General features: G+C 45.4%; 1 protein-coding gene across 2 annotated transcripts in view; it reads left to right on the top strand.

Annotated features, from left to right (window-relative positions):
- Window positions 1-25,397, top strand: part of LOC126473168 (ABC transporter G family member 23-like) — a 490,841-nt gene that overhangs the window by 383,569 nt on the left and 81,875 nt on the right. For both annotated transcript variants that reach the window (XM_050100049.1, XM_050100048.1), the window contains exon 7: window positions 1,058-1,165. In XM_050100049.1, the coding sequence (XP_049956006.1) occupies window positions 1,058-1,165 (108 nt within the window). The remainder of the gene's footprint in view (window positions 1-1,057; window positions 1,166-25,397) is intronic.

Raw genomic sequence — 25,397 nt, 5'->3', positions numbered from 1 at the left:
TTCAGTGTTCTTTTTATTGCTGACTTTAATTTTGATTCAAATGCTCATTTATTTCACAAATATTGCTTTCATTTTAAATATGATTAAAACAACGCATTTTTACTGAAACATAATGTAAACTAAGTTGGGGAAGCGGGCACGTTCCAAAGTAACATATTGCGAGACAATTTGTTATTTGGAATTGGGAGCAAAAAAAGTACCAAAAGCGAACGGTGAGGGACTGGCCGCCATCAGACGGTGGTGGATCGCTGTGCAACCCTGCTATAGACGAATTATCTACATGTAAAATTAAGTCCGTACGGTACCCCCAGAGCGCGAATTCTACTCGTACTTGTCCGGTCGTTTTTGGCTGAAAATGCGCGACCGAATTGAACAGCGCAGATGGAGGAGCCCTTGCAACGAGAAGATATTCGGCGGATGTACTGACCTGCCTGCTACCCCGACATAAATCCCATCGAGTACGTGTTGGAAGCGCTGGGGAGACGTACTGCACCACGTCCACACGCACCAGCGACCATCCAGCCAGCAGTAGTCAATCCCGCTGGTGGAGGAATGGAACGCCCTGCCACAAGAACTTGTTACCAACCTTTGGGCAAACGTGGGAGCACATTGCAGAGCATACGCTGGTGTCTGTGGTGATCCCGACACCCCAGTAAGAACCGTGGCCCGCTTTTTGCAACGTCCAGAGGGCCATCATGAATCGTGGTGACATCAGTTTTTGAACAAAAGTGTCGTTTCTGTTCCTTTCAGATGCCTAAGTCTTTCAGTTACCGTCTATGCTATACTGTAGCAGTATTTTCTAGGTAAGGTCCAAGTTTCTTCGAGCCTTAAGTCCTGCACACCAGTGACTAAAACCAATAAGTTATTCAGTAACATATGAACATGGCTTTTATCTCTTAACTCCAACAGAACACAATGCATACGATTCCTGAATCGGAGCTCTTTTAAAAGTGAAGTTTCTTGTGTCTGCGGATTCTAACACCGCCATTCCTGCCCGCATACTCCATCATGGGATTTGTTGTTCACTACATTGTCTCGTTTGGTGTCACTGTTGCAGCGGCGGGCAGCAACGGCGAGTGTCGTTCGCGGCGGCGCTGGTGCACAACCCAGAGCTGCTCATCCTGGACGAGCCCACCGTCGGCCTGGACCCCCTCCTCCGGCAGAGGTGAGTGAGTGCTCCACGCTCCCCCTACCACTCGTTGCACAGCCATTGGCGCTCTGTCCCGTACGGAGCAGCCATTTCTCATTTCTTGTTAAGCTGCTGCAGTGTTCCGTTTAAAACAAAAGACAGAAAGTCAGATACACTGCTGGGCATTAAAATTCAAAATCAAGGGAGGATAACAAATAAGGAAATTTTACTTATCTTCCGTATACTGTTAAGCACCTATATCTTCAGAAATAAAAATGAATGTTTCTTTGTATGTTTGTCCTCTATGCGTTCCTAAAACATTCATCCGATTACGATGAAACTTTGGTGAGTTGTTCTCCGTACGCCCGCGAAGATTCGTAGCCCAGAAGATAATAACACAAATAATTCAGTAGATAAGACGGCATAAACAACGAGATGCTACCGCGGGAAAATACCCAGATTTATGCATCCTCTATTTGAGAATGAGGGCACTTAGTGATAAGCAACAAACTTTATATAATTTGTAATTTCAAAGCTTTACGAAAATTTTCTCGCTGACACCTTCCACAAAACGATGAAAGGAAAAAGGTTGTTGTTGTTGTTGTGGTGGTCTTCAGTCCGAAAACCGCTTTTATGCAGCTCTCCATGTTACACTATCCCGTGCGAGCCTCTTGATCTCTGAATAACTACTGCAACTCACATTTTTCTGAATCTGCTTGCTGTATTCATCGTTTGGTCACCCTCTACGATTTTTAACCACCCACGCTTCCCTTATCATTTACTATATTTTCGCTGTATATGCCGTAAAACCGCTGCATCACGCATGACGTTTTAATGTATTACTTCTTTATTACTGACTCCATTCGCAACATATTTTGTATACAGTGTCCGCAGGTATCACTAAATGTGCCGGCAAATCACTGTACGACACATAGTTCAGGAGATAATTCGTCATAATTATTGAGATGCATCAGAAATTGCTGCGTCGGGCAAGATGTTTTATTACTTGTTTATTGCTGAACCTGTTCGCAACAAATTTCGCAAACGTATCACAAAAAGTTAACAAAAGCACGATCGCATTCCAGTGCGACGTTGTGTCAAAATTTCAAATCAGTCGGTCAAAAACTTTCCCAGATGGACAGAGAGAGCTGAGAGGAGATGATGGACAGAGAAAGGGAGAGGAGGAGATGAACAGACAAAGTGGAGGAAGGAGGAGATGGACAACGTGAGGGAGGAGGAGAAGATGGACAGAGAGGGAAGGAGCAGATGGACAGAGAGAAGGGGAAGAGTAGATAGACAGATAGTCGGGAATAGAGGAGACGGACAGATAGAGGGGAGAGGTGGATACGGACAGAGAAAGGGAGAAGCAGGATATAGACTAACAGAAAACTGAAATATATACATACCCGGGCAATAACGGTTACTCAGCTAGTACACTGCAAATGCGAAAGTTTGTGTGTGAGTATGTTACTCCTCCACGCTGAAACTGCTGGACTAATTTGAAAAAAAATTGGAATGGAATCAGCTCAACCTGAGTTGACACATAGGCCGCTTTCAAAAGCGCGCAGTGCAAGACGTGAATTGATTTGAAGAATGTAACTCGAAATGTGGATCAACAATTATTCTCAGCTGAAGCTACACTCCTGGAAATGGAAAAAAGAACACATTGACACCGGTGTGTCAGACCCACCATACTTGCTCCGGACACTGCGAGAGGGCTGTACAAGCAATGATCACACGCACGGCACAGCGGACACACCAGGAACCGCGGTGTTGGCCGTCGAATGGCGCTAGCTGCGCAGCATTTGTGCATCGCCGCCGTCAGTGTCAGCCAGTTTGCCGTGGCATACGGAGCTCCATCGCAGTCTTTAACACTGGTAGCATGCCGCGACAGCGTGGACGTGAACCGTATGTGCAGTTGACGGACTTTGAGCGAGGGCGTATAGTGGGCATGCGGGAGGCCGGGTGGACGTACCGCCGAATTGCTCAACACGTGGGGCGTGAGGTCTCCACAGTACATCGATGTTGTCGCCAGTGGTCGGCGGAAGGTGCACGTGCCCGTCGACCTGGGACCGGACCGCAGCGACGCATGGATGCACGCCAAGACCGTAGGATCCTACGCAGTGCCGTAGGGGACCGCACCGCCACTTCCCAGCAAATTAGGGACACTGTTGCTCCTGGGGTATCGGCGAGGACCATTCACAACCGTCTCCATGAAGCTGGGCTACGGTCCCGCACACCGTTAGGCCGTCTTCCGCTCACGCCCCAACATCGTGCAGCCCGCCTCCAGTGGTGTCGCGACAGGCGTGAATGGAGGGACGAATGGAGACGTGTCGTCTTCAGCGATGAGAGTCGCTTCTGCCTTGGTGCCAATGGTGGTCGTATGCGTGTTTGGCGCCGTGCAGGTGAGCGCCACAATCAGGACTGCATACGACCGAGGCACACAGGGCCAACACCCGGCATCATGGCGTTGGGAGCGATCTCCTACACTGGCCGTACACCACTGGTGATCGTCGAGGGGACACTGAATAGTGCACGGTACATCCAAACCGTCATCGAACCCATCGTTCTACCATTCCTAGACCGGCAAGGGAACTTGCTGTTCCAACAGGACAATGCACGTCCGCATGTATCCCGTGCCACCCAACGTGCTCTAGAAGGTGTAAGTCAACTACCCTGGCCAGCAAGATCTCCGGATCTGTCCCCCATTGAGCATGTTTGGGACTGGATAAAGCGTCGTCTCACGCGGTCTGCACGTCCAGCACGAACGCTGCTCCAACTGAGGCGCCAGGTGGAAATGGCATGGCAAGCCGTTCCACAGGACTACATCCAGCATCTCTACGATCGTCTCCATGGGAGAATAGCAGTCTGCATTGCTGCGAAAGTTGAATATACACTGTACTAGTGCCGACATTGTGCATGATCTGTTGCCTGTGTCTATGTGCCTGTGGTTCTGTCAGTGTGATCATGTGATGTATCTGACCCCAGGAATGTGTCAATAAAGTTTCCCCTTCCTGGGACAATTAATTCACGGTGTTCTTATTTCAATTTCCAGGAGTGTATTTACTTTTCAACTGCCTCGTATCGTATTTTGGAAAATGTTTTTGTTGTTGACAATGTCCTACATAATACAATCCAACGTAGTGAATACAACGCTTACACAACTCTCAAAGTGTTTAATCCATACTTCTATACAAGCCCACTGCATTTTAGCCGCTGAGCGTTAGGCGCATCTTATAGCTTCTGAGACGCTTGAAGACCCACAGTGACGGTATCATTTAAATGGTGTACGACAGAGAGATGTCGCGTCTTTACATTACGACTTGGTAGGCTTATAGTGAGGATGGATTTAATTTTAATATGCGAGCGTATCCTCTGCTACAAGCACTCACGTGAAGACAGATGACATTGTTGCTGCCGGCCTGAGTGGCCGTGCGGTTCTAGGCGCTACAGTCTGGAACCGAGCGACCGCTACGGTCGCAGGTTCGAATCCTGCCTCGGGCATGGATGCGTGTGGTGTACTTAGGTTAGTTAGGTTTAATTAGTTCTAAATTCTAGGCGACTGATGACCTCAGAAGTTAAGTCGCATAATGCTCAGAGCCATTTGAACTATTTTTGAGCCATTGTTGCTCGTACATATAAACTGAAGAGCCAAAGAAACTGGTTCACCTGCCTAATATCGTGTGGATCCCCAGCGAGCACGCATAAGTGCCGCAACACAACGTGGCATGGACTTGACTAATGTCTAAAGTAGTGCTGGAAGGAATTGACACCATGAATCCTGCAGGCCTTTCCATAAATCCGTAAGTGAACAGCACGTTGCAAGGCCTCCCAGATATACTCAATAATGTTCATCTGGGGCGTTTGGTGGGCAGCGGAAGTGACTTAACTCCGAAGAGTGCTCCTGGAGCCACTCTGTAGCAATGCTGGACGTGTGATGTGTCGCATTGTCCTGCTGGAATTGTCCAAGTCCGTCGGAATACACATTGAACATGAATGGGCGCAGGTGGTCAGACAGGATGGCTACGTACGTGTCATCTGACAGAGTCGCGTCTAGACGTATCAAGGGTCCCATATCAGTGCAACTGCACACTCCTCACACCATTACAGAGCCCCCACCAGCTTGAACAGTCCTGCTGATATACAGGGTCCATAGATTCATGAGGTTGTCTCCATACCCGTGCATGTCCATCCGATCGAAACAATTTGAAACGAAATTTGTCAGAGCAGGCAACATGTTTTCAATCATCAACAGTGCAATGTCGGTGCCTAAAGCTTTGTGTCGTGCAGTCATCAAGGGTACACGTGTGGGCCTTCGGCTGCGAAAGCCCATATCGATGATGTTTCGTTGAATGGGTCGCACGCTGACACTTGTTGATGATCCAGCAATGTAATGAGCAACAATCTGAGGAAGGGTTGCACTTCTGTCACGTTGAACGATTCTCTTCAGTCGTCGTTAGTTCCGTTCTTGCAGGATCTTCCTCCGACCGCAGCGATGTCGAAGATTTGATGTTTTACCGGATCTTGATATTCACGGTACACGCGTGGAATGGTCGTACGCCAAAATCTCCACTTCACCGCTACCTCGGTGATGCTGTGTCCCATCGCTTGTGCGCTGACTATAACACAACGTTCAAACTCACTTAAATCTTGGTATCTTGCCATTTTAGCGGCAGTAACCGGTCTAACTGCGCGAGAAACTTACCTCATATAGGAGTTTTCAACCGCAGCGCCGTGTTCTCCTTGTTTACGCATTCCTGTACCAGTTTCTTTGGCACGTTAGTGCGTTATGAAACTAGCTTAGTCGCCCTTGCTTCGCTCGCGTGGACTGCATAGTCAGCAAAGACGTTTTAGGTTTACCTTAATCGATTGATTATGTTGTTTACAAACTGAAACACCTTCTAAACTTTTCACGCTGACTAAGGCCATAGCTGCACGATCTATTCCGAATGTACTTCTGACCAGAAAACGATTCTGGTAGCCAGAGTCCAAGATTTTTGTTTGTGATGCTTTTTGCGTTCTTGTGGTGACACTTCCGTGGAAGTTTTCATCCCCTTCTTTAAGACATATTTCTTTACATCTAACCGAGAAGCGAAATACCAATTTTCAATTAAAATGCTTTTAAGATAACGGAATATATTCTTAAACTTTGCATCCTATATTTCAAATCCTTAGGGGCTTAATTTAAAAAAAAACGGTGAAACACTTATTATTCTTTTTCTAACCGAGAAGACTTATTCCAGTTTTCATAGACGTGCCTTAAAAATGCTTTAGTAGTTCTTTAATAATGATTTATTTTCAAAAAAAATTCACCCATTGTTTTACAATCTTAGAAGCTGAATTTCCAAAACTGCTGAAACACACTTTTTTTTACTTCTGATTTTCAAAAAACCTTTAATCTCCTAATTCACCTTCTTAAGAGTGGAATTTCGAACAATCCCTTCTTAAACGATGCCTGTAGTGTAAGATCAACATCCTCTCCAAATTACAAGTTTCTATGCTCAGCGGTTTGGGCTGGGCAATGAAAAGTCAGTGAATCAATCTGGCTCCATTTCACCCTCTTAGGGTTGAATTTCCAAAACCAGTGAAACACGTTTTTTTTCATTTCTAACGGAAAAGCCAAATACCAATTTTCAAAGGTTTAGCTCTACAAATGCATTCACAATGAATTTTCATATTATATTTGACCCACTACGTCACCCACTTAGACGAAAAGTTTCCAAAAATAGTGAAATGGGTATTTTTTTACTTGTAACCGAGAAGTCAAACACCAGATTTTCGTAGATGTAGCTTTAAAAATACTTTAGTGGCTCTTTAACAATGATTTGTTTTTAAAAGACTTTCACCCATTATTTCACCCCCGTAGGGGTTAAATTTCCAAGCTGAGACAAGTATTCCTTTATTATTGTCCAAGGAACCAAATATCAATTCTCATAGGCTTAATTTCAAAATTTCCATGTTTGTTAGTCCATCAAGCTAAAGTGGCTCTACGGATTTGGATGAACTTCGGAATGCAGATAACCTATACCCTGAATTAACATGTAGGCTACCTTTTATTCCGAAAAATATCACTGTTCCCGAGGGATGGCCAACGTGACTACTGTCGCCGTGGGATGGGTAACGTGCCTAAAAAGTCATCCATGAAAGTTAACTGTCAAATGAATGCATTGAGTTTAGCGTCTACCTAAGGAAGAATCCTTAGGTATACGAGTAAGTTGTAAGCTACATGTATTCTGTCAACTTCTCTCATCGTCTCAAAATTTGTTCTTTTTTTTTTTTTTTTACAATGTCGCCGTTTGCTGGGCCACAAGTGGTTCGCGCCTCAGTACCTCAAGAGTTAGCTTTTTTGATGGCGCGTATGCATGACAGTGAGTTTCGGCTTAGATATTTCTTTGTAAATAGCTCTTTAACTGCGGGTAACACCGCGGAGCGTAGCTAGTACCGTGTAAATTTGTAGATTATTTGGGCTGCGAAATTTATTATACGGAGCTACCACCTCTCTCAGCCTGTCACTCTAGCTCCGCTAGGCTTCCACCAGAAATAAGTGTGGATGATAGAAGCGGGTACATTCCACAGCGTTTCATTTCTGTGCCAGAGAAGTGACACTTGGTGGCGCAGCCGCTTCTCGACAACCCAGAGCAAGATGTTTTCAATGGATGAGAGATCTTTGGAATGTACGGTAATGGCTATGGCAACACAAGAATGGCGTCTGTATCGAGGTACTTCAGGACGGCCGGCAACATTCGGTCTTGCGTTATCTCGTTGAACGATAACTTCACGTCGACTTTGGAGAGAGAGAACAGCCACCAGCTTTAACACATCAAAAAAGTAAAGGCTGATGTCTAAATTACCGGCTACACGATCCAGAGGCGACTGTGTTGTGTACTCAATGTCGCCCACCATCAGTATGCAGGGTGTGGGGCCTCGTATTACGATGACGAACGCAATCTGGTAATGTTCGTCTTCTCTGAGCCTTCATTGTGATGCAGTACGCAAACACGTGACCCGTCTTAAAAGACAATAGAAACCGCAACAACAGTCGTCGCTTGCTCCTGACGTCGTTGCAGTGCCTTGCGGATATCTGTCTTGCTGCAAACAAGCCCACTTACTGACTCAAGGTACGTGACGTCGTTGTTGAACCTGCACGACCGAGCGAATAATGTGTCAGTTCTTTCGGGCTGTAGGCACATGATGATGATGATGATGATGATGTTTGGTTTGTGAGGCGCTCAACTGTGCGGTTATCAGCGTCCGTACAAATTCCCAACCTTTGGTCGGTCCAGTCTCGCTACTTTCGTGAATGATGATGAAATGATGAGGACAACACAAACACACAATCATCTCGAGGCAGGTGAAAATTCCTGACCCCACCGAGAATCGAACCCGGTGTAGGCACATGGGCCGTTGACATCCTGTAGGGCACTGAGTATGACTCTGCTAAACCTGTCGATATATTACTCGCATGATGGTCATAGGATTCCGACCAACACAAGCATCACTATCGCAACGTGATACATCTCTGTTTCTGTAGATCGTATTACCGCCGCTGACGAGTTGCGACACATGCAGGACACGTTTCTTCTTCCTATAATAGGGATAACACGATCTTCTCACGAACAGACAATATTCAGACACGATTTCTGAATGAGAAACCCTATGCGTGACCTTTACCTAAAACTGTACTATAAGGTTTAGCGTAACGACATCTGGGTGAACAAGGTGAAGAATGAGAACTTGAAACATTTATTAATTTAAAAAAACCTACAAAAGGTCAAGCAATGAATTTTTTCAAACTGGGTTTATTTGCCCAAGAAATCAGCTAAAAGTTGACGACTAAACATAAAAATTGTTTTACGAAACCAGGCTTATCTGCCAAATAAATCGTTACCGAATTTGTACAAAAAACATACTACACGAAATTGCACTGGCAGATACATAGGCGGAGTGCGTCCGCACAATACAAATATCAATGCTTAATTTTCGTGCCGGCCAGATTGTATAAGAAAATAATCCTGGTCATCTTAAAAATAACAAATATTAGCATACATCAAATGACGATAAGAATTCTTATCATACCAATTTGGACCTGTGGCTGTTACACTTAGTCCACCCCCCCCCCCCCCCCACGACTCCAACTATAACAACACAGTGCCAGTCGAAGATACTCTTCTGATTACGGTAAAATAATTTACAAAAAGTTTCTCCAAATTATTGTCATAACAGTAGGAGAGGTACTAACTCACACTGGGGAACTTCGATATTTATTGAGCCCGACCATTAAATAATTTAAGGTTATACTTCATCAAATCACTACCACAATGAGTTCCACTTATCTTCTAAATCGCCTCGGCTCCGATAAACATAGGAAAACAACGCAAAGTATTCAATGCATAACAATTACAAAAATACACCCTAACAGGGGAATGGTCAGACTTGTCATGTCGAAACCTGTGTTGCTTTTTTTACCACTGTGATTTAACATTGCAAGAAGTCTGTATGCAGAATTTTAGCTGCTGACATGACCTGGAAGTCTGTAAACTATTTTACGAAGTAAGACATTATTGTCGCATGGTTTCCGCACTTATAACTGCCTCTTGTACAACCCTGACCTCTCTCGCTACGTTATACCAACGCCATCTAGGGACAAGGTGGCGTTAGCTACGCGCCGCTCTCTTGTCACAGAAGTGAGAGAGCTGATTCCCCCAGTGAAAGCGATGTATGATAATTAAACATTCGTTGACAAATATGGCTGATATGTTATCTACAACATTCTTTCCAAATAGCTATGAAATAGACACAAATAAATATACGGTTTAGAACACGTCGAAATTTTATTTCTTGTAATTACCGCAAAAATGCGAAATATTGAAACAATGTTCAAAACATAGGTTTTTTGTGCACCAATAACATACAAGCAAAGACGAAATATGACAGCCCTGCGAATCACAGACGTTGTTAGATGTCCGTAGACAAAAATGAGCTGTTGTTAGCAATGAATCAGGCCTAGTATCAGTATATTTAGAGGAGTGCCACGCATATTTAATCAAATTCTGAAACCGTGGGGAGGAAAATTGATAATGTACTACTGATTGCAGCTTGTCACGGTGATAGACAGGAAATTGCACACAATAGTTTTCTCTGCTAGTTTTCTGTAAAATGCCTTCCACTGACGGAAAAATTCTCTGTCTATAGGTTGAATTACGTTCGTCGTGCCGCGTGGAATCTGAAGTATCTCTTCTTCTCTGTCGGGGTGGGCTCGAAGTACAGCTTTTAATGAATCAGACCTTTTATGACCTGACTACGAATCCAGAAGAAGAAATTTGCTACCGCAGAACGGAAGAAAAGCATGACGCATGAAAAGTGTAACGTTTTCATTTCCCATTTTTCCAGACTTCGATGCATCTACCACAAGATTGTTTGCGTAGAACATTGTTCTTTTGACACGTGGTCCAAAACGTCCAGTTGGTTCTTGAAAACACACATATACACTCCTGGAAATTGAAATAAGAACACTGTGAATTCATTGTCCCAGGAAGGGGAAACTTTATTGACACATTCCTGGGGTCAGATACATCACATGATCACACTGACAGAACCACAGGCACATAGACACAGGCAACAGAGCATGCACAATGTCGGCACTAGTACAGTGTATATCCACCTTTCGCAGCAATGCAGGCTGCTATTCTCCCATGGAGACGATCGTAGAGATGCTGGATGTAGTCCTGTGGAACGGCTTGCCATGCCATTTCCACCTGGCGCCTCAGTTGGACCAGCGTTCGTGCTGGACGTGCAGACCACGTGAGACGACGCTTTATCCAGTCCCAAACATGCTCAATGGGGGACAGATCCGGAGATCTTGCTGGCCAGGGTAGTTGACTTACACCTTCTAGAGCACGTTGGGTGGCACGGGATACATGCGGACGTGCATTGTCCTGTTGGAACAGCAAGTTCCCTTGCCGGTCTAGGAATGGTAGAACGATGGGTTCGATGACGGTTTGGATGTACCGTGCACTATTCAGTGTCCCCTCGACGATCACCAGTGGTGTACGGCCAGTGTAGGAGATCGCTCCCCACACCATGATGCCGGGTGTTGGCCCTGTGTGCCTCGGTCGTATGCAGTCCTGATTGTGGCGCTCACCTGCACGGCGCCAAACACGCATACGACCATCATTGGCACCAAGGCAGAAGCGACTCTCATCGCTGAAGACGACACGTCTCCATTCGTCCCTCCATTCACGCCTGTCGCGACACCACTGGAGGCGGGCTGCACGATGTTGGGGCGTGAGCGGAAGACGGCCTAATGGTGTGCGGGACCGTAGCCCAGCTTCATGGAGACGGTTGCGAATGGTCCTCGCCGATACCCCAGGAGCAACAGTGTCCCTAATTTGCTGGGAAGTGGCGGTGCGGTCCCCTACGGCACTGCGTAGGATCCTACGGTCTTGGCGTGCATACGTGCGTCGCTGCGGTCCGGTCCCAGGTCGACGGGCACATGCACCTTCCGCCGACCACTGGCGACAACATCGATGTACTGTGGAGACCTCACGCCTCACGTGTTGAGCAATTCGGCGGTACGTCCACCCGGCCTCCCGCATGCCCACTATACGCCCTCGCTCAAAGTCCGTCAACTGCACATACGGTTCACGTCCACGCTGTCGCGGCATGCTACCAGTGTTAAAGACTTCGATGGAGCTCCGTATGCCACGGCAAACTGGCTGACACTGACGGCGGCGGTGCACAAATGCTGCGCAGCTAGCGCCATTCGACGGCCAACACCGCGGTTCCTGGTGTGTCCGCTGTGCCGTGCGTGTGATCATTGCTTGTACAGCCCTCTCGCAGTGTCCGGAGCAAGTATGGTGGGTCTGACACACCGGTGTCAATGTGTTCTTTTTTCCATTTCCAGGAGTGTAGTTTACGCAGCAATGAACCATCCAGACTAATTATGGGCATTGTAGTGTATAAATGGATGAGTCTAGTCGTGGACTGCGTAATCACCTCAATATGTTTTTCCCCTTTGAATGACAGTGTTCTTTTCGCAAGCATTTCATTTTGAAAACCTGACTGATCTGCATTGTACACGTACGATTCACTAAAACTAGCGATCTTATTTTTTGCATTCGTAAGAAAAGCTTCTATCATTTCGATTTGTGTCACTTCATTTTCCGACCTGTTTCTCGATACAAATTTTGTTATTTTTCTTGCCACAATTTTATGTGATCTTTTGAAGCGACTAATCCAACTTTGAGAAGCTGTAAATTCTTTAGCGCCTATCGCGTTGACAATCTCTAACGCCCAATCACGCAAAGTTGTATCGCTGACACTAAATGACTGATGTCTGGCATCGGTAAATAGCTCAAAAAGTCGCGCATTTATCTCCGTCGCAATTTCCAGTCGACTCTTACGTCGTCCAGCGACTTCCTTTTTCCATCTATACAATTCACGTTCAGAACGGACAAAGCGATACTTATTTTGAACAGTACTGACACGTAGGCGTTTCTTACCACTTTTGTTCAAGCAATACGTCACCGCTTTTTCTTTGTCTGATAAGGTAATCGTAGTTGCTGGTGTTATTTTCGGAGATAATTGATGATGGTACGTGGCACTATCACTCGAAGAGTCTTCATGAGTGCAACTTTCGTCGGAGTCTTCGCCGTCTGTAGATTCACAGTCTGCAATATCGAGTGTTTCAGTTGTTTCTAGCCACATGTCTGCACCATTTACATGCTCGTCTAGAAGTTTAACAACCATCTCGCACAACACATAGTCTTCACGCGTGTTTTCTGTTGATTGCTTCATTTGGCCTCTATGGTATATCTCCATGGCAAGCAGAAAAACATTTACAGGGTTCGCCATCACCTGTGAGGGGAGATTGAATGTTCACCGTAAAGTGGCTTGCGGAGTATAGATGAACATGTACAGAACATCTTTCACACCTCTAACCAGTTTCAGGACGGTATGTTTCGAAATACGTACCAGAAATTAAAAAGACGTGCATGCCACAGAAACGAATATTCGTTTCCTCTTTCCACCAAAAGCGTGCAGCGATATTCCTCTTTAGCGAACGCGGCAATAAGACGGTCGCACTTCCCGACCATAGGCACAACGCTCGCGACTCGCCATTTCCAGGGGTGGCCAGCCGTCACTGCAAGCGCCAAGCAGGAAACACAGCCAAGTTCGTGATTTTTTTTTAGGTGATTTCCAGTTCATGTCAGCAGCTACAATTTTGCATACGGACCTTTTGCACAGTTAAATAACAGTGCTAAAAAAAAGCAATACATGTTTCGGCATGACAAGTCTGACCATTCCCTTGTTAGACAAAGAACCCACCCACCACGAAAGGATTGTCCGAATGGGACGTAAATTGGTAGATGTAATATACGTGTACAGAGAAACAAATGACTCCAATTTCAGAATAAGTGGATGATTTATTCAAGAAAAAGAGCTTCACAAATTGACCCAGTCAATATCGAGTTGTTCCACCTCAGGCCAGTCTGCAAGCAGTTATTCGTCTTGGCTCTGATTGATAGAATTGTTGGATGTCTTCCTGAAGGATATCGTACCAAATTCTGTCCAATCGCTGCGTTAGATCGTCAGAGTCCTGAGCTGGTTGGGGGAGGGGGGGGGGGGGGGGGACTGGGGGGCTGTCCCTAAGCTCCAAACATTCTCAATTGAGGAGCGATCCGGCAAGCACGAAGGCAAGCGGTAGAAGCAGTAGGAACTCCCGCCATGTGCAGGCGGTCATTACATTGCTGAAATGTAGGGCCAGGATGGCATAGCATCAAGGGCAACAAACCGAGCGTAGAATATCGTCGACGTAGCGCTGTGCTGTAGGGGTCATGCGTATGACAGCTAAACGGGTCCTGCCATGACCATCACTTCTGGTTGTCGGGTTGTATTGTGGTGACAGTCAAGTTGGTATCCCACAACTGTCTGGGGAGTCTCCAGACACGTATTTTCTCCACCTGGGGACTGGATGTTTGTGTTGTCCTCACCATTTCATCATCATCGTCATTCATGAAAGTGACGAGGTTGAACTGAGTAAAGATTCAGAATTTGTACGGGCGCTGATAACCGCGCAGTTAAGCACCCCACAAACAAATCATCATCAAAATCATCCAGACACGTCTTCGCTGGTCATCGGGACTCAGTTCGAAGCACGACTCATCACTGAAGGCAATTCTACTCCACTCAATGAGATTTCAAACCGAATACGTGTCTTGAGACGCCCCGTGCAGCAGTGGGATTCTTACTTGACTGTCGCCCACGATACAGTCCGACAACCAGGAGTGACAGTCTGGGTTGCCATTCCTTTTCATAGCAGTATTCCATTGGTTGTCACCCGTGGCACTGGTACGGCACATCGATACGTCGATGATATTCTGCACCCCGTTTTGTTGCCCTTCATGGCAAGCCCTGCTGGGCTTACATTTCAGCAAGACAATGCCCGTCCTCATGCGATGAGAGTTCCTGCTGCTTGTCTTCATGTCTTACCAAACTCTACGCTGGCCGAATTGAGAACTTTGGAGCGCTATGGGCAGGACCCCTCAATCAGCTCAGGATTTTGACGATCTAATACGCCAATTGGAAAGAATTTGGCGTGTCGCCTCAGGAGGACATCGAACAACTCTATCAGTCAATATCACGCCCAATGACTGCTTGCAAAAAGAGCGGAGGTGGACCAACGTGTTATTGACTTGCTCAGTTTGTGAAGCTCTTTATCTTGTATTGTGTATTTGTGTACTGTGTATTAAACCGGGGACTTAGAAACGACGGAGAGGCATCTTCCCGCCGTAGCCCTCAGTGGCTCACAACCCCACAACAGGCCACAGCAGTCCACCCACTCCACCGCCACCCCACACCGAACCCAGGGGTTATTGTGCGGTTCGGTCCCCAGTGGACCCCCTCCCCCCTCCCCTCCCGGGAACATCTCATACCAGACGAGTGTAACCCCAAATGTTTGCGTGGTAGAGTAATTAAGGTGTACGCGTACCTGGAGACAGTGCGCAGCAATCGCCGACATAGTGTAATTGCGGTGAAATAAGGTGAATCAGCCCGCATTTGCCGAGGTAGATGGAAAACCGCCTTAAAAACCATCCACAGGCTGGCCGGGCGGATTCGTGCCGGGGACCGGCGCTCCTTCCCGCCCGGAAAGCAGTGCATTAGACGGCACGGCTAACCAGTCGGGCTCTTTCTCTTGAATAAATCATCCAGTTTCTCCGAAATTGTAATTATTTGTTTGTCTGTATATGTACATCACATTTACCGATTTCCGTCCCATTCGGACAATACCTCCGTGGTGGGTGCGTTCTTTGCCTTAGAGTGTCTCATTCTGACTCTAATTCCTTCGTGATGCGCCGTTTTTCTTTTTTTTTTTTTTCTTATATTGTATTTCTTAAGAGACAATCACAGAATTCTTTCCATCTTTCCTCCTGGACTCCTCTGTGGTCCGTAATATTAGGTCAGTCAGTACATTAAACATTAAAAGTTGAACTCACGTAAGTCTATGACTTTCGACATTAATGCCAGTCCCACACGGTGACAAGACGTTCATACAAGTTCAGTATCTTGCTAGTTACGTGAGAAACGGCCAATGTCAAAGCAGAGGTTCCGCATGTGAGCTCTGAATCAATAGATTTTTTAATTAGCCGTAGTGCTCGGAAACGAGCTTCATATATCAATTACTCATTTCATCAACTGGCGAGGAACAGCACTCGAGTGCAGTTCAGGTAAACCAAACACTTTAAGTCACAGAATATTGCTTATACGGCCCTGGTGTCTCAAGGAAAGAACTCTCCTCTTGGAAGTAACATGTGCTCCTGTAATCCACCTCGGCATCGTAGCTAATTCCGATCCAAGCAACACTGGGCAGCAATGTGAAATTAATGCCGCTCAGCCTTCACTACAGCACACTTCCAGTAGCTGCGCTTGCTAACTCAGCCAATTGTTTCCAATTTCTCGAGAAACCGTAATGCTCCCTGGCTCTCAACATACTGCCCATTTCTCCCCGCTGCGGGGACATCATCGCGGAACGGCATCCAGGTGGTGCCACCGCCGCAAGCCAGAGATGGTCCTGGTAACTCGAATCTGCCGACAAGCGACGGAATACAAAATTTAGATGGTATCTTTATATTTATTTTACATATTTCTGTCACACCTAACTCAGCCATCTTCTGATTCAAGACTAGGTCGTTATATTGTATACATTCTACAGGGTGAAGAAAAATTCGAGCACTTGGATTTCACAGTGCGATTCCTCACATACCACCAACACAAAAATGTCTCTCACAAAATTTCGCCCTGCGCATATTTCAGGCAGTTAATGGGCTTTAAACATTGGCAATCTGGCGACACTGTAATCAAATTTACGATAACTACCTCTGTCAGCATGTAGAGCATTGCTGTGTACTTGATACAGTGGACAGTGTTCTGGGTTGGCATGCGGGAGGGCGATGATTCTAATCTGCGTATTTGAGGCGTATTTGTTTTTATTTATTTAATATAGGCTGCGTGCTAGGTACCTGGCGTCTTAATTGTCGTGCAGCGATTACAGTGGTTCTTCTACAAAAAATTTGCGGTTACTTACTACGAATACAGGAATCGAAGTACAGTCGTTTTCATTGATCAGCTTTTAAAGAAGTCTGCATCTACTGGATTCCAAACCTGTTTTCTGTGTACTCTCCCCCACAGGTCCCATCGAAATTATTTGCAAAGCACGTTGCTAGCCCTACTGATGACGTAAGGCCCTAACGTAGTGTAATGGACCTGAACGCGGAAAGAACGGTAGTTAGTATTAATAGATGGGACCATGGGGCAAGGTACACACAAACCAAGTTTGGAATTTAGTACATGCAGTGGTTCTTTATCTGCTGCAGTCGTGGTCCTGAGTACATTTACGGTCACTGTAACATTTAATTTCGGAAAAGTTAAATTTAAAATTAATATTTATTATGTTTTAAATACATTTATTATACTTTCAAAACAAAATTAAAATATTAATACAAAGCAAACAATACTTACAATACAAATGGAGCAGCCACATGCTCACTGCTCAAAAACTAAAACCAGATTGACTCTCTATGCCAACATGGCAGTTATTATTTATACTTTCTTAACAATCCTGAACAATCCTCAGCATTGTTTAAAACTATTATTTCATTAATTAACAATTAAAACTCTCATCCTAAAAAAATTACACATTTCAATGATTACCTAGATTCTTATATATTAAACACATGAGTGAATTCTAGTCTATATACTAATCGTATAGTGTATAAACGCTTAGGTGTTAAATTTTAACAATACACTTGTTCTATTTACTAATTGCAGAAGATTCATATCACATAAAATGTGCCTACCAATTAACGGACTTCTACACATTAGTGTAATCAAGATTCCGTAATTATTTTCTTCGCAACTTTTTCACAAGTACATATTTTCGTACACCTCTATGTCAGAAATTACTGTTCATGGCTAAAATATACGAATTAATGTCAATTAGACTGCTCCGTTTCAGAATCTAGTACATGCAGTGTTGGGAAACAGTTCGCATCCACGACGTGAAAAGGGCTTCTTTAAAAGCAGTAATAACAACGATTTTACTGTTGTTTGCGTGGATATCTTCCGCAGCAGCTGTTAACATCTGTTACTATAGGTTATCCGTCTTGAGCTGACTGCAGTCTCATTTCGCTTTTATTTACAAAGCATCTTCTGTGGTTATTGGTGTTTCCTTACATAATCTGCTCCGTCCCTCCTTGTTCGCAGTGGTTGGTGTCGACAGGATTCATTTCACGTCTGCACTTGGCAGTTTTTTTGGCTTTCTGCAGTATTTCCTGTGCTGCAATATTTACAATTGACCTCCTTAAACTGTTTTTCATTCTGCACTGTCACAGTGTTTATGCCTGTTCATTTGTTTTCGTTCACAACGTGCAGGGAGGGAAGGAGCAAGGTATGTATAGAAACACCAATAACCACAGAAAATGCTTTGTAAATAAAAGCGAAATGCGTCTGGTGTAATTCTTGGTAATTAGGTTGCAGTCAGGTCAAGACGGATAACAGATAAAAACGATTTTACTTCAATTTCTGTGTTCGTAGTATGTAACAGCAAATGTTTTTAGATGACCCACTGTAATCACTTTATGGCGATTAAGACGTCAGATACCGTACCGCGCAGATTACTTTCAGCAAATAAAAACAAAGAAGCCTCGACCCAGAATTGAACACTCAACCCCCTGCATTCTAACCCAAAATGCTATCCACTACACCAACTACACGGCACTGCTCTACATCCCGACTGAGGTAGTTATCGTACATGTCATTACAATGTTCCCAGATTGCAACTATTGAACATCCATTTACTGCCCTAAATATGCGCAGGGCGAAATTTTGTGACAGACATTTTTGTTTTGCTAGTATGTGAGGAATCGCACTGCGGAGTCCGAGTGCGCAAATTTTTCTTCTCCCTGTATATTTATTTCAGTATGACATTGAATACATAATGTCAAACACCTACAGTTAAATTCTACAGACATAATAACATAAAACTTTAGAAATGAATAAAAGCAAGACGAGGGAAGTAAAAGTGAAAGAAAATCACACTAGCAAAGCATCCTCTGTTCCTCTCCTGCTACCATGGTAATCAAAAAGCTTTGAAATTATTGCACCACAGCTTTGCCAATGCTAATGATGTGCTCCTGCTTCGATTCAGCAGAATGTCATCATTTGGAGAAAAGCGCCTGTCAGTTCGATAAATAGGTGTTACGGAGCAAGAGCGAGTAATCAGCACGGAGGAACACTCATTCAGTATGCTGACGATGCATCTCTGAAAGCCGAATTGCGACACCTTACAGTACCAACTTCAGGAAGAGCTGACCAGACGGGAAAACCAGGGCGAATGAAGTCACAGCCGCCCAAAACAATCAAGCATGGCTACTTCAGTCTGGCTTCATGAAAGATAAAGGCACCAGAGATGTCGATAATGGAAGCTGGATTGCCAGGCACTTAAGTGGTATTTACGGAGTATGCATGTAGATGTAGAAATGTTCATAGGATTTTTCGACCTGGAAAAAGCATTTGGCAACGTAAAATGGTGCAAAATATTTGAAATTCTGAGAAAAATAGGGGTGCGATGCAGTCTTTCACCCCTACTGTTCGCCCGCATCTCGTGGTCGTGCGGTAGCGTTCTCGCTTCCCACGCCCAGGTTCCCGGGTTCGATTCCCGGCGGGGTCAGGGATTTTCTCTGCCTCGTGATGGCTGGGTGTTGTGTGCTGTCCTTAGGTTAGTTAGGTTTAAGTAGTTCTAAATTCTAGGGGACTGATGACCGTAGCAGTTAAGTCCCATAGTGCTCAGAGCCATTTGAACCATTTGAACCCCTACTGTTCAATTTGTACATCGAAGAAACAACGGCAAAAATAAAACGAAGGCCGCGCGAAGAGCAGGATCGAAATGCAAGATGCAAGTTTATCAATGATAAGATTTGCTGATGACGTTACTATCCTCAATGAAGAATTACATAATGGCCGGCCGCTGTGGCTGAGCGGTTCTAGGCGCTTCAGTCCGGAACCGCGCGACTGCTACGGTCGCAGGTTCGAATCCCGCCTCGGGCATGGATGTGTGTGATGTCCTTAGGTTAGTTAGGTTTAAGCAGTTCTAAGTCTAGGGGACTGATGACCTTAGATGTTAAGTTCCATACTGCTCACAGCCATTTGAACCATTTGAAATTACAGAATGTGCTAACTGGAATGAAAATTCTAATGAGTACAGAATATGGATTCAGAGTAAATCGAAAAAAGACGAAATTAATGAGAAGTAGCGGAAACGAGGCCAGTGAGAAACTTAAGATAAGAACTGCGAATCACAAAGTAGACGAAGCTGAGGGATTCTGCTACCTAGGCAGCAAAATAACCCGCGACTGACGGAACAAGGATAAATAAAAAGAAAGCTAGAACTGGCAAAAAGGGCATTCTACTAGTATCAAATGGTTCAAGTGGCTCTGAGCACTATGAGACTTAACTGCTGAGGTCATCAGTCCCCTAGAACTTAGAACTACTTAAACCTAACTAACCTAGGGACATCACACACATCCATGCCCAGGATTGGAACCTGCGACCGTAGCGGTCGCGCGGTTCCGGACTGTAGCGCCTAGAACCGCTCGGCCACTCCGGCCAGCTACTAGTATCAAACATAGGTCTTAATTTAAGGGAGAAATTTCTGAGACCGTACGTTTGGAGAAAAGCGTTGTAAGGTAGTGAAGCATGGACTGTGGGGAAACCGGGACAGAAGAAAATCGAAGCATTTCAGATGTGGTGCTACAGAAGAATGTTCAAATTTAGGTAGATTGATAAGGTACTGCCGTTGCAGAATGAGCAAGGAAAGTAATATATGGAAAACACTGACTAAAAGAAGGGACAGTAAATAACTTCCATGTTACTAGAGGGAACTTCGCAGGGTAAAAACTATAGAGGAAGACAGAGATTGGAAAATATCCAGCAAATAATTGAGGATGAAGGTTGCAAGGACTATTCTGAGATGTAAAGGCTGGCACAGGAGAGGAATCCGTGGCGGTCTGCATCGAGACTGTCAGAAGACTAATGGCTCTAATAGAAAAGAAAGGAAAAAAGTAGAACTCCAGCCTTTCGTGAATTTCAGGTCAAGGGTGCTGTCGATGGAGAAATACTAGCCAGCTGGGCTCACAAACATACCAACTAATTTGGTCATTTAGCCTCAGTGTGCTCAGTAGAGTTCAGGTGTGTACAGTATGGCAAATGACACAGTGGACGCCAGCAGAGAACAATGGGAAGAAGCCCGCTTCCTGTCTGAGATGAAGGAGCCAGCCGCCATGAACAGGCCTTACTGTCAATAAGTCTCTGGTGTCTTTATCTTTCATGAAGCCAGACTGAAGTAGCCATGCTTAATTGTTGGGCAGCTGTGACTTCATTCGCCCTGGTTTTCTCGTCTGGTCAGCTCTGCCTGAGCAAAGCCTGTAAGCAGTCAGCTTGATGCCTTTGCACCATTGGGCTACCCGCTGGGTGACTAACATCTGCTGACGGCCGTCTCTCTGTTCAGCAGTGGTTTTGAGCCTGTGACATCTACATGCCCTGCCGCACTGTAGCTGTCCCCTGCCCCTCAGGTGGACCTGAAGTGTTGCTGTCCATCACCCACAGCGGATGCACATTTTCGTCGTCGTCAGGCGTGCCAGAAGCTACAGCTTAACCCCATTCTGTCTCCAATGGGCGGAAGATGACAGCTATGGAAGCAGACCGGCCGGCCGCGGTGGCCGAGTGGTTCTAGGCGCTTCAGTCCGGAACCGCGTGACTGCTACGGTCGCAAGTTCGAATCCTGCCTCGGGCATGGATGTGTGTGATGTCCTTAGGTCAGTTAGGTTTAAGTAGTTCTAAGTTCTAGGGGACTGACGACCTCAGATGTTAAGTCCCATAGTGCTCAAAGCCATTTGAAGCAGGCCGGCAGCCAGAGTTGCCTTCTGTTGTCCGTCGCCAGTAGCCATGCTGCCTTATACCAGCATTCTGTTGCTGTGCTGAAGCAACCCACCACCGCCAGTTACCATCGCAGACGCGCCCTCTTCTTGGCAGGCAAATTCTGACACTGGAACACTGCCATAACCGTGGCTGACTAAATTTTCGTAACCAGAGATGTTTTAAGCTGAATGGTCATCATTGGACTCCAACCACCATCACCTCTGTAGAGCACACAATGGTCAGAGAACTGTACTTCATCTTAATCTATTAGCAGCCCAATCCACCTTCCACCATAAGGGTCACGACCCAACCCTTGCGAAATGCTCAAGACTGTTGACCCTACAGTCCTGCACGTTATGTTTATCCCTGTAATAAACTACTGCTAAATGATCCTGTGTGGTTCGGCAGAACTCAAGCCTTCGCACTACTAATTGAGTTTTTATGTCCACATTTTTATGTGCTATTTACGCAACCCAAACTGACCACATTTTAGCAGTAATTAGCTACTCCGCAGCATTCAGTTCCTACTTATTACAATCATCTCTGTTTGAACTTAGTGTGTCCGATGAGATTCCCTCCTCATTGTTACAATGTTGAACTACTTCTCGAGGTAGTTCTGGTGCTGCCGGTCTTCTTGTTTTCATACACTTCAGACCTCTTTGATCTTGTTCCATTTGGTTCAAATGGCTCTGAGCACTATGGGACTCAACATCTTAGGCCATAAGTCACCTAGAACTTAGAACTAGTTAAACCTAACTAACCTAAGGACATTACACACACCCATGCCCGAGGCAGGATTCGAACCTGCGACCGTAGCATTGTTCCATTTGGTTACCAACTACATTATCCTGTATGTCGACAATGATAGTAGAGGAAACTAACTTCCATCCTTTGGTATCTTGACAAACCTGCTCTAAGTTCAAGTTATCCAGTCCGTTCCTCTTTTGTACTTGGTGTAAATTACAATGAAACACAACATATTCAGGCGTCCCTATTTCTCTGACATCTCAGTATTGCCTGTCTCCCCATTCTGTGTAGGTGGACGGGCTAAGAACCATGTCCAGTAGTGAAGTGCACCATACCCTTATTTGGGCCATCCAAGCACGATCTCAAGCTGCCTTCGACACTTGGGAAAATATTATATAATGCCTACCGATAGCGCCCTTCAACTGTTCTCCAGGTCCGGAGTTGGACTTCGTTATTGATGCTATCCGACGCCCTGGAATAAGCATTTGGCAACGTAAAATGGTGCAAAATATTTGAAATTCTGAGAAAAATAGGGGTGCGATGCAGTCTTTCACCCCTACTGTTCAATTTGTACATCGAAGAAACAACGGCAAAAATAAAAGGAAGGTTCAAGAGCAGGATCGAAATGCAAGATGCAAGTTTATCAATGATACGATTTGCTGATGACGTTGCTATCCTCAATGAAGAATTACATAATGGCCGGCCGCTGTGGCTGAGCGGTTCTAGGCGCTTCAGTCGGGAACCGCGCGACCGCTACGGTCGCAGGTTAGAATCCTGCCTCGGGCGTGGATGTGTGTGATGTCCTTAGGTTAGTTAGGTTTAAGTAGTTCTAAGTTCTAGGGGACTGATGACCTCAGATGTTAAGTCCCATAGTGTTCAGAGCCATTTGAACCATTGATGTTATCCCTAATCATTTGCACTCGAGTCCGGCTGGACCTGATCATTGATATGCTGCTCAATGTCGTACTTGAATATCGATGGTGCAGATCCCCAGTATTACCTGTACGACCTCGACAGATGTTGTGCCAAAGGCTCTAGTAAGCCTGAAGATTAAGCGTCTCTGCACTCGTCTAAGGACGGATCTGCAGTTCTCGAATCGCAGCCAGTGCGCCCATACCCTAACTGCGAAGTCAATTACGGCATAGGAGATAGTGCTATGGTATGCTCAAACAGCACTCGACTGTAACTTGTAAACATGGTACCGGTTCGCACAAACTTGTACATAAGTGTCACTGCTTTTTCTGTGGCTAGCTTAGTATATTTCATAAAATACCTTCTTTAATTCAATTGGACTCCCTCACTGTATGATATGGAGGTGTTATTAACGTTAATCGCGGTGTTTCGTGTCTGAGATAGTTGGCTTTTGAGTAGCATGTAGCTTTGTGTGTTGCTATGCCTAGGTTATTATTCAAACACCACTGCTGCATCTGCTCGAGCACACCACCAGCCCTGTCTTCTAATTTCGCCCGAGAGTCCACCACCAGGACGTCGTCTGCGTACGCCCTAGCATACCTACAGTCTTCTCCCCATTAAAGAGAAACATGGTGGTGCAATAGTTAGCTTCCAGAGGATAGGGCATCATACAGACCCTTGTGGCCAACCTTTTGTTATCTCTTTAACTGCCTTTTGTTTCCCTTTTCACTCAACAGTACGTCCATAAGCTGGTATACAAGCACTTTGGGATCTGTAGGTCCCTGAGACACGTGACGTTGCAGAATGTGTCCGCGGTTTCAATCATGGTTACTGTTACGAGATTCCTTCTGGAGCCATCGACAATTTTAGGAGGTCTGCTCATTGCATCGTCAGAAGATCTGCCTTTCTGGAAGCTACATTGTCACTGATTGAGTTCCAGGAGCCCCGTGTGGGCCTGCAACTAATCGCACAACAGGTACTCTGTAACCTTAACCAGTGCGTTCAACAGACATACAAGTATGTAGCTCTGGGAACAGTCACAATCTTATCTGTACCATTGCTTACTTTTACGTCTTTTGAATCCTCCGTCTACTACAGCCTCATTAAAGAGAAGGGCTCAGCACGACACTATAAACGGTCCTGTCTCCTTTTCAACTTCAGTTTATTTTCCACCCGGACCTGGTCCTTATTGTTCTTGGATTTCATGGTCGCAATTGCTACCTCATCTTGTGCGAAATTTGTTACCATAGCTCGTTGCAATGCAGTTCTACTGCTTCCCTCAGCCTTACATGACTGTTGTTACCAGTGTTGACGCCGTCACCAGGTAAAAGTGAACCAAACATAATGCGTTTCACCAACTTCCTTTGTGCAGTTAAAGCAGAAACGCTACGCATTTACGTACCAACGCACATGATGCCAATTTGATGTTTGTTGTAGGCCGCCTTCACAGTGTCACAGTTTGAACGGCCAACTGCGCACTTTCACAAAAAAGTGAGGGAGGCATTGTGAGGTTGTTTGATAAGTCTGGTAAATTTCAATGAAAGAATTGAACATTTTTATGTCTCCAAGGGTGGTAACTTCATTATTCCAAGAATCGTATTGTGGTGTCACCGCCAGACACCACACTTGCTAGGTGGTAGTTTTAAATCGGCCGCGGTCCATTAGTACATGTCGGACCCGCGTGTCGCCACTGTGTGATCGCAGACCGAGCGCCACCACAAGGCAGGTCTCGAGATACGGACTAGCACTCGCCCCAGTTGTACGGACGACGTAGCTAGCGACTATACTGACGAAGCCTCGCTCCTTTGCCGAGCCGATAGTTAGAATAGCCTTCAGCTAAGTCAATGGCTACGACCTAGCAAGGCGCCATTAGTAACATTGCATGTATCTAAAGAGTCTCACTTGTATCGCCACAATCTCCAGATGTACCAAAAGGATGGATTAAAGTTAAGTATTCCAGAAGCTACGTACTTTTCTTTATAGCATTCATTACGTATCCTGTTTCAGACCTCACGCCCATCTGCGTGAGCGTAGCGCGTGCCTTTCGGTTTCCTCTCATTGTGTCTAGGCTGTCTTGTCTAGACACAACACGTATAAGGAATTTTAACAATGTACAGCGTACAGTTCATTGTTGACA

Source organism: Schistocerca serialis, chromosome 4 (genome assembly GCF_023864345.2).
Source record: "Schistocerca serialis cubense isolate TAMUIC-IGC-003099 chromosome 4, iqSchSeri2.2, whole genome shotgun sequence".
Lineage (NCBI taxonomy): Eukaryota > Metazoa > Arthropoda > Insecta > Orthoptera > Acrididae > Schistocerca > Schistocerca serialis.
The sequence above is the reverse complement of the archived record's forward strand: the minus strand, read 5'-3'. Positions and strand labels throughout refer to the sequence as shown.